The sequence below is a fragment of the Alosa sapidissima genome, chromosome 24, assembly GCF_018492685.1.
Source record: "Alosa sapidissima isolate fAloSap1 chromosome 24, fAloSap1.pri, whole genome shotgun sequence".
NCBI lineage: Eukaryota > Metazoa > Chordata > Actinopteri > Clupeiformes > Clupeidae > Alosa > Alosa sapidissima.
This window is the reverse complement of record NC_055980.1, coordinates 12856637-12866479: the sequence shown is the minus strand read 5'-3', so window position 1 is coordinate 12866479 and position 9843 is coordinate 12856637. Positions and strand designations below refer to the sequence as shown.

General features: G+C 42.9%; 2 protein-coding genes across 3 annotated transcripts; one reads left to right on the top strand and one right to left on the bottom strand.

The window, feature by feature from the left end:
- Nucleotides 1-1089: 1089 nt before the first annotated feature.
- si:dkey-197c15.6 (putative nuclease HARBI1) lies at nt 1090-3412 on the bottom strand. The gene is made up of 2 exons (XM_042082390.1): nt 2311-3412; nt 1090-1907 (listed from the first exon to the last, which is right to left on the bottom strand). The coding sequence occupies exons 1-2, from the start codon at nt 3098-3100 to the stop codon at nt 1372-1374; spliced, it is 1326 nt and encodes a 441-aa protein (XP_041938324.1). The 5' UTR covers nt 3101-3412; the 3' UTR covers nt 1090-1371.
- Nucleotides 3413-5187: 1775 nt separating this feature from the next.
- LOC121699885 (myosin light chain 4-like) lies at nt 5188-8785 on the top strand. 2 transcript variants are annotated; one of them, XM_042082428.1, is made up of 8 exons: nt 5188-5554; nt 5597-5763; nt 6814-6841; nt 6981-7130; nt 7942-8115; nt 8244-8321; nt 8423-8465; nt 8569-8785. In XM_042082428.1, exons 1-7 carry the CDS (start codon nt 5281-5283, stop codon nt 8449-8451), a joined length of 900 nt encoding a protein of 299 aa, XP_041938362.1. In that variant the 5' UTR covers nt 5188-5280; the 3' UTR covers nt 8452-8465; nt 8569-8785. The 2 variants fall into 2 exon arrangements, with proteins under 2 accessions (XP_041938362.1, XP_041938361.1); XM_042082427.1 differs by having other exon boundaries at nt 5188-5763.
- Nucleotides 8786-9843: the final 1058 nt, after the last annotated feature.

The following is a 9843-nucleotide window of genomic DNA, read 5'->3' as shown; positions in this document are numbered from 1 at the left end:
TTAATGAACAATATGCTCTGAGGTCTACAGCCTTCAAGCTGTTGCAATCTACACTATATTCAAATCATAAGACAGAATAATTTAAAACAATAACTGAGGGGTGTACGTGTGTGTGCATGGGTAGCCTATAACAAGTGACAACAACAACGTTTTCCCTTTTCCGTGGGTGATCGTGACTGAGTTGATTTCACTTCGCGCCCACTCTGAGCAAAGACAGTAGCCTACAATGCAGCTAGGGGGTGTCAGCGTCTCAGTCAGGTGACAATGAATGTGTACAGGTTGCCTGATATTTTGGATGTAGCCTACTAAGATGCGATGTTTGGTGTACTAAGATTCGTTGTCACAATGAACAATAAATAAATGGCCCCGTAGGCTATCAAATAAAAAAATTAATTTAAGACCTGTGAACGAAATTTAAGACCTGTAAACAAAATTCAATGCCTTTTCAAGGCCTTAATTTCTGAATACTAAATTTAAGACTTTTTCAAGTTTTTAAGACCTCGCGGGAACCCTGCATATGCATTTTTGCTGTGTATCCATACTGTAAATGTGCAGCACATATCGCTTCATGAAAGCTCTGAAAATACAAACTTGGGCTTTTCAGCCTATGGGCCCTAATTTAAACGCTGGGCTATGTGCAAAGTATAAGAGCTTGCTTAAAACTATGCAAAATCTAGTTGCAAATTAAATACCACGGGAAAGATCCTAAGCACAAAGACCAATGGGTCAGCTAAAAGCTGTCTCACCCCTCGTAATGCCGTTAGGTCAACCACAAGAACTTAGCTCATAGACTGATTTTGCACTTTGCTCAGTATTTATGTTAGGCCCCTAGGATTGTATTGGTTTACATGTTGCATTTGCATTTATTCATTTAGCAGTCGCTTTTATCCAAAGCGACCTACACATGTCAATTATATTACAAGGGCCATTGTCCCCAGAGCAACTTGAGGTTAAGTCTTGCTCAAGGGCACAACGGTGGAAGCCAGGAATTGATCCCACACAACTTTTCAGGCTACTGCATGCCAGCCCGGCTCCTTATCCACTATGCTAGAAAGCACAAAGCAGGAAAGCATGACAGCAGAAGACACATTAACAAAAGTGTGTTTATTCTCAGGTGTGATTACACACAATCAGTGTTGGTAAATAACAACAAACAATGACAAAATCAGGTGTGCTCTGGTATGCAATCTAGTTTGAACGATTCACTGGTTCATTTGCAGTCAACGATTTTGCTCTTTTGAAAACTGCCTTTTCAATCAAAACAAAAAAAATCTTTAGTTGGCCATCTTCATAAAAAAAGTTGACGTATGGAAAGTAAAAAAAAAAAAAAAAAAAAAAAACCACACACCTAAAAGAAAAATGTTTGTCTATCTAGCTCTCTTGTTCTTGTGTCTGTAAAGTCTCTGAGCCATGCTGTCCCCTCTCCGGGCTTCCTTCCTCCTCATCATCATCATCATCATCCTCCCAACACCCCCCCTGCAAACCGGCCTCAGCAGCCTGAGAGGGCTCGTCAGAAGGGCTGTGGAAGCACGTTATGATCATGTCATCTTGTATTATCTCTGCTTCACTGATGGTAGTGGCGCTATCAGGCATCTCCGCTGCAAATGGCACCAGATGCAAAGGCTCTGGCACCAGCTCCCGAGGAAGAGGGACGGAGAACTTCTTACCGATGTTATGGAGGACGCAGCAAGCGTAAATGACCCGGGCTATGTGGTCTAAGGTGCCAGAGTACACTTGGCCCAGGTCCTCTAGGCAGCGGAAGCGGTTCTTTATGGAGCCAATGGTCCTTAGGCTGCAGGAAAGGGCCTTGTGATGAGCCTTGTTGTAGGACAAGCTGGCCGCATTCTTGACCTTGGAGGGATGTTTGGGTGGCAAGATGTACGTGCTTAACTGATATCCCTGGCCACCTATACCAGAGGGGTAGAAAGAAGAGAAATAAGAGTAGTCTTATGACTGTAACCACAGACAACTTATGTGCACTACAGTTAATTGCAGACATGCAAACTCTGGAGTAGTGAAAAAGGTGACAGCATACAAAACCTTATTCACTTCAACTACCCTGGTTAACATAGAAACAGTGACTGTAGCCAAAAGGTGACAAGTTTGCAGGTGTGTAATTGCAACAGTGATGAGAGCCAATGATGTACAGTAACTGCACATACTGGATAACTGGCGTTCATGACTCCTCACAAATAAGTGAAAGTCTTCATGAAGGAGTTACACAGAAAGTGATGGAAAGAGTTATAAAGTAAATGGGTACAGTATATTGTACTAGTAGCCTACATCACTGGGAAAAAGTGATTGCCTTACCGATGACCCAAGTGGGTCCGTTGTATCCTTGTTTGAAATGTTGGAAGATTACTGATTTCTCCCAGATCTGCTGCGCAGGTGTGCCCCCTGGACAGCATTTCTCAACTGCCAGAAGATTACCATTGACATCGCAGATGGTCTGAACCATTACGGAGTTATAATCTAGGGAATTCTTATACAGGGCCAGGTTTTCGGCAGGAGGTGTCACCTTGATATGCATACATCCAAGTACACCGACAGCATTTGGAATCCTACACAAATCTTTAATGCCTTGTGCTACACACACCCTGTCATTGTGACTGCCAGGAAAAGTTATAAATTTCTCTGCCAAGCCAGCTAATAACCTTGACACAGTTTTGACAGCATCAGTAGCCGCTGTTTTATCAAGTCCCACCAAGTCCGTGATTTTCCGGGACAAGGTCCCATTTGCGTAGAAGTAAAGCGCTACTAGCACCATGGCATCCACCTGCTGGGAATCCTTATTGCCATCATTGTCTATACTGGTCCTGATTAAATCGGCAATGAATGTCAGACTCTGTCGGTTAAAGTGAAAATTGTTGAACAGAAAGGCATCATCTAGCTGGTCCAGAAGCCTTTGAGTAACGTTAACGTTAGTTCTGCCCTGGCTGTATTTCGTAACGTTAACGTTAGTATTGTCATTTGCAGTTCTCAAAACATGTTCTTGCACGGCAAGCCACACGGCTGGTGCATATGCCATTCCTCCCAAATGTAACTTAATATCAATAGTCCTAGTTTCCAATATGCCAAGATAACTTTCTTTAACCAACATACAACTACTAAGACCAACTTTCGCTTGGGAATTGCCAAGCGCGGGTCGCGATTTTTCTCAAAAGGCTAAGCAGCAGCATGGTAGCAGCAGCATTTCTTGTCGTTCATTAGGTCTCTGCCTTCGTAAATAAACATGGTGTAATTTATGTAAACCCAACACATAGATTATTACACATGTCTGCCAAAGTTCCAAGTAACCCAGAATTTAACTTAGATTAATGTTACCGTTACGCTACTGCAGGATTTAGGCTACAGCTCAGCCAAACACTGTGAATGCTTAATTTCTTCTTCCTCTTCTGCAATTTGCGATTTCAGTGCGTTACCGCCACCTATTGACTTGAGGTGTATTTGAAAATATTAAAGCAATTTTGAGACAAAAAACATCCCTTTTTTCCTGCGTTCAAAAAGTAGGCAACGCACTGAACATTCTCTATCTCCCCACAATTAGCATGCATACTCTAGATTGATTGAGAAATTTAAGAGATATTATAGGTTATATTTAGGGGAACACAAGCACATACAGTATTAGTGTATTAATTAATTAGCCAGTGTAATTACTAATATAGCAGGGGGGTTGAGCATATTTGCAAGGCACTGCAATATATACATACCAATGAGGATCGTCTAAATGGGTAGATGGGACAGTGCCCAACCAAGAGATTTGTCCACTTATAGATCCTTGTTCAATCAGCTTTTGTTTGTTAATGGTTAAATGGCCTGCCATTTCAATTACATACCACCAACATAGCCTCCATCACACCGTTCCACAAACATTTCTCATGGCAGGTTTTATTTTGGTTACATTGCTGACACACTGCCCATTATATTTCTGAAACAGTCACCTCATCATACTTCTTTGCTCATATGGTCCCTACCTACTTATTATATTTATATAATAATGTTTAATATTCCATACATTTATGCTTTGCTATTTGTTTAAGAGGCAGTATATAAAGTATTGCATCATCAACAGCTGTGGTTTCACTCTCAGGTTAATATGATATTGCTGAGCATCATAAGTAAAACAGTTCATTGCAGCAATTATGTGGTGTGGATGGATCTGTAACTCTAACCAGGGGTCAGTGTGCCAATTTAGCCCATAATGGGTCAAGCGTTCTCCCAGGAGAAGCAGCACAGTTCTGGGCTACCCTGCCACCGCCCCATACTTAGACATACATGCCATCAGCACACACATGGCATATAGTACATACAGTACCGAAACATGGGTTAGGCCCATGGGGGATTGAAGAATGACCAGGAGATAAGTACAGATAGGATTCTGGAATGTCTCTCTCTCTCTCTCTCTCTCTCTCTCTCTCTCTCTCTTCTCTCTCTCTCTCTCTCTCTCTCTCTCTCTCTCTCTCTCTCTCTCTTTCTGTGTGTGTGTGTGTGTGTGTCTGCTGAATAAAGGAAGTGAGAGAGAGCATGCACTAAGCCACTGTAAGTGAACCTCTGTCTGTTTGGACACACATATCACATGTATTTATTGCTGGGGTGTGTGTGTTTGTGTGTGTGTGTGTGTGTGTGTGTGGGGGGGGGGGGGGGGTATGGGTAACAGTTAAGCCCCAACACAAGGGTCTATTTATAGTGACCACCCCAAAGCTGACCCTCTTCATGCATACTGTACACATTTTTGTCATTTTTTGCCCAGTCATCCCTCTAATTCAAAGAAGTCTCCATTTGAGAAGGTTATCAGGTTATCTCTCACACTTCTCACTCACTCACTTACTAACACACATCCTGTGGACAGAACAGAAGAATGGACATGGGGGGACGTGGTCAAGGGGTGTATGAGAAGAGTGAAGAGTGGAGAGTGTGGCTCCCCAAGAGGTATAGCCGCCCCTCCGGGGGTTAAGTGTCCTTTCCTTTTATAGAACCATAGCAATATTTGGGGGTGGGCAATGCCAACACCCAATAACTACCTCCAACTGAAAAAATGAAAACAACGGAGGAGAAAGAGATAGAGTTGGAGCAGAAAAGAAAGAGAGCAAGAGGCAGAGTGTTAAGAGAGAGAGGGACAGAGAGAAAGAGAGAGAGAGAGAGAGAGAGAGAGAGAGAGAGAGAGAGAGAGAGAGAGAGAGGCAGGAGCATTACATATAACTCTTAGAGGTTTGCCCCAGACAGGCCATTGTCTTTACTGGAAGCAGTAAGCACCTCAGCAGCACCCCACAGCCCAGAGTCATGCCTGCCAAGAAGTCAGAGCCCAAGGCAGAAGCCAAGCCAGCAGCGGCCCCAGCATCACCAGCTCCAGAGGCAGGCCCTGCACCTCCTGAAGCCCCAGCAAAAGAACCAGCTCCTGCCACGGCTACTTCTCCTGCCCCTCCGGCTACTTCTCCTGCCCCTCCAGCCGCATCTCCTGCCCCTCCGGCCGCATCTCCTGCCCCTCCGGCTGCTTCTCCTGCCCCTCCAGCCGCATCTCCTGCCCCTCCGGCTACTTCTCCTGCCCCTCCGGCTGTTTCTCCTGCCCCTCCAGCCGCATCTCCTGCCCCTCCGGCTACTTCTCCTGCCCCTCCGGCTGCTTCTCCTGCACCCCCAGCTGCTTCTCCTGCCCCACCAGCTGCTGCTCCTGCCCCAGTAGCTCCTGCCCCGGCTCCAGCTCCTGCCCCTGCCTCGGCTGCTCCTGCCCCAGAGCCACCAAAAGCCCCGAAGACCGCCGCTCCACCTGTGAGTGTTAAGTAGCCGCCAAAGGACCTGTTATTTGTTTAATTCACTTTTCCTGTTTTCTCTAATAATCTGATGAGCAATTTTGGTGACATGTACCTCAACTTCAGGAAAACTGATATACTGATATGATCTGAATTGTTGTCTCATGTTGTGGTGTATCAAAATGTGTGCAAAGGTAAGAACATCTTGCGACGATTCATGACTCCTTTGTTATTTGTCAGCTCTCTAACAAAATGGTGTGACGATGAAAAAAGTTATTCCTAACAACTCTCAGTTGAACAAAGATTTTACCATCATGTTGACAATTTTCAAAAGTTGACTCTATGTTCACTGAATTGACGTGAACATTTGCAGTGCAACAGAAGGCTACTATAGCTCAGTGTATAAGGGATGCACATAAAGAATGTATGTATGGAACTGTCTGAAAATGCCCAAGCCACGCCTGGACTCTGCTGCCTGGAGTTCTCCCCGTCCATCTGTTTGTTATGGCCAATACATTGATACCCCACATTGGCGTCCCTCCATTGTTCTCAAATTAGCCCTCTCCCTCCATGGTGGAGACAACCACAGTAGACAATTTGGTGCTGAAGAGTTCCATAAACTCATTGGGATGCTATTATTAGTAACACAGAAACAGGGTGAGCATGTTTTAGGGATAGTGCCAAGCTTTGGCCTTGACTATATACACCACATCTGTTCAAAGGATTGATGCCCTGGCGCACAACAAAGCCTTCTCTTAAAATATGGAACGCTGAAGTCATCTATTGGAATGCAGCAAACATTCTTATATTCATATGATGTGTATCAGCATGTCTGTTTCACAAATGTAAGAAAATCAAATCAGATCGGAGAGCAGTGACGGTAAAACATGTTTGCTTTTAAAATGTACAATTAGGAAGTGAATTGAATTAGGAAAAGTTCTATTTGCAGGTAAGCCCTGGTGAAGAGCATACGAAACAATAAAGAGAATATTATTTGAATAACATGACACTGACTGTGGAAAATGGCTTTAGCTAATTAGATTTGTGTGTGTTTGTGTGTCTATTTCAGGTAGACTTCAGTGCAGATCAGATTGAAGGTAATCAAATATCAAACACCTTTTGTGGTTGTATCTTGTGCAAGCAGAACATGGTTTTTGTTTATTTTTTTTTAAACAACTTTACTGTGTGTACATAGTGACTTCTCTTTTTATGTTTGTGTTTGACACCCACTCACAGAGTTCAAAGAGGCCTTCCAGCTTTTTGACCGGACCCCAAAGGGAGAGCTGAAGATCTCGTTTGCCCAGTGTGGAGACGTGATGCGGGCTTTGGGTCAGAACCCAACAAATGCTGAGGTCCTACGAGTGCTGGGGAAGCCCCAGTTGGAGGGTTAGTCTAACTTTCTTTATATTATCCTCCTCTTTAATCACCTCGACTTTGCCTGAATTGGCTATATTGATGATTGGCAGAAGTCTTGGGGGGTTCATTGTTGTGTGATCGACCTCATAAAAAGATTATCTGTATAAGAAAATAGCCCCACTTATGACAAACGTCTTACCAACTAAACCTGAAATGTCACCTAGATTTACATCATAATGTTTTTAATCGTGCATGAAACATCTGTCATAAATAACCAGAAAGAAAGTCATCTAGAGGCTCACAGTGGCCACACCAATTCCCAGGTGAAGATAAGTTTACAAAACAAGCCTCATAGTTTACAAACAAGCCTCATTCCCAGGAGCATAACAGAGGTGTGGGTTCTGTCACTCGTGTCATCACCATCAACACTTCATCCCAGCTTATTTCTAGGACATTTACCAGTTCACACTCTGACTGATGACTGATGATGAGTCTGATAATCCCGCAGCCTGGGTGTTGCTTAGTCACACTGCGTATTTAGACTAGGGAATGTCACAGGAGCACTGTGAATTCCAAAGAGAGTGACAGACTACCCAGTTTGGTGGAGAGAACGCATATGCACTTGTCTCCACCAACCAAGGCCACACAATGTTTATCTGACCCTCGCCATAGGTTGAGATGTTGGGGAAATAAACACCTCATGTATGTAGCAGGGGGGATAATTTACGCCTTATGGCCACCCACTTGCACAGCTAAGTTCTCTCTATTAGTGATCATTGATTCAGTTCTCTGCAGTTTATTGATGGATGTCTCAAATTAAGGCTCTTGTTCTTGTTCACAGAAATGAACACCAAGCTGATTGACTTTGAGACCTTCTTACCTATGTTTCAACAAGTCACAAAATCCAAGGACACGGGCACATTTGAGGACTTTGTTGAGGGACTTCGTGTTTTTGACAAAGAGGGAAATGGAACTGTTATGGGAGCTGAGCTTCGCCATGTTCTGGCCACTCTTGGTATGAAGGTCTAGCTTGTAACCTTGTCACAGCCTGTTCAAATATATTTCCACGATATATATGATGATAGGATATTATGGTTGCATTGTTCATGCATGAAAATAATATTTGTCTGTGTAACTCCTTAGGTGAGAGGATGACAGAGGGAGAAGTTGACCAAGTGCTGGCTGGGCAGGAGGACCCCAATGGCTCTATCAATTATGAGGGTATGAAGGCATTCATTTCAATCAACAATAACTGATTTCAGGAATATCAGCGAGTCTAATCACTCATTAATGACACATTCTTTATGTGTATGTTTTTTAAGCCTTTGTCAAGCATATTATGGCTGGCTGAACAAACCCACTGGAGTAAGTGCACTATTACACAAACAGAGGTTGTAATAGAATGGAGTTTCATTATTGCAAACATTTTCTAAAATTCAGCATCAATATCTTTCCTTTTTACTCTAAGGGGACATGGATCGCTCTTCTTTTGGAGTCCAGTGGATATATGACAGTGTGACTACGAGGTTTACATGAAGTGAAACAAACACCCAGTGGAGAGAAACTAACATCTGTTTGTTCATAAATATTCCCATTGTTATTATTTGTGGGTCTGTAGGCTGTACTCAGTGCAGATTGATGTTACTTTTACCCAGCAAATAGATATAATAAAGAGTTTGTTTTTATACTTTTTGAAGAGTTTACTTAATTACACACATAAGGGAAATAAGAAAAAAAATGAACATCTCCCTCCCAAGAGATGAAAAATCTCCCTAAATATTGTTTGTATTACATGGTATAATTGCACGCTCATTGACTTTCTTAATTAAAAACACCTTATAAAAACACACCTATCCCCCCCTGACGGTGACATAAAATGCTGTGGTGGTACAGTGGCCAGTATCTACAGAATAATAAACCCCTGAACATTCCCTTGAGGAACATTCTAGCACAGCTGCCAGTATTCCTGGTATGCCCAAAGCCAGGGAGAAGTGCTAAGTCTCCCCGTAAATTCAATATGCCAGGAAGGCCACCATCCCCTGAAGTCTCTCAATGTGGTTGGGGTGTCCCAGAGGGAAATACAATGCAATAGGATACACAATTCTCTGAAATGAATCGATGAAATAGCAGACGTCAAAATGTGAGGCAAGGTTGTTGAGTTGTGTGTGTGTGTGTGTGTCTCTCTCTCTCTCTCTCTCTCTCTCTCTCTCTCTCTCTCTCTATTAAAGTAAAAAAAGGCAAACTTAAAGCAAAAAGGCAAAAGTTGTCACTATTGATCAAACTGACAGACAAAACAGACATATTACAGATGTTAAATAGCAAAAATAAACCATCTAAAGGGATTGGGCTCACTTTGGATGAGGTTTTTTTTAGTAGCCAGATAGCTATCCTGGCAGGGGAGGTGGAGTAGCTACAATCTATCAATCTAGTCTTCTCACATCTCCCAAGCTCACACACAAGTTTAAATCTTTTGAAGTTCTAGTCCTCAATTTGTTACCGCCAGACTGGAAAACTAATCAGCCTGTAACTGTGGTCACATTGTACAGACCCCCAGGCCCCTACACTGAATTCTTAGAGGAATTTTCTGATTTCCTTTCCACTTTAACTATCCAAACAGAAAAAATACTTATATTGGGTGATTTTAAAATTCATATGGATAATGTGAACGATTGTCTCACAATTGCATTTCAATCCCTAATTGACCATGCCGGGTTCTGCCAAAATGTTAATTCACCCACACACC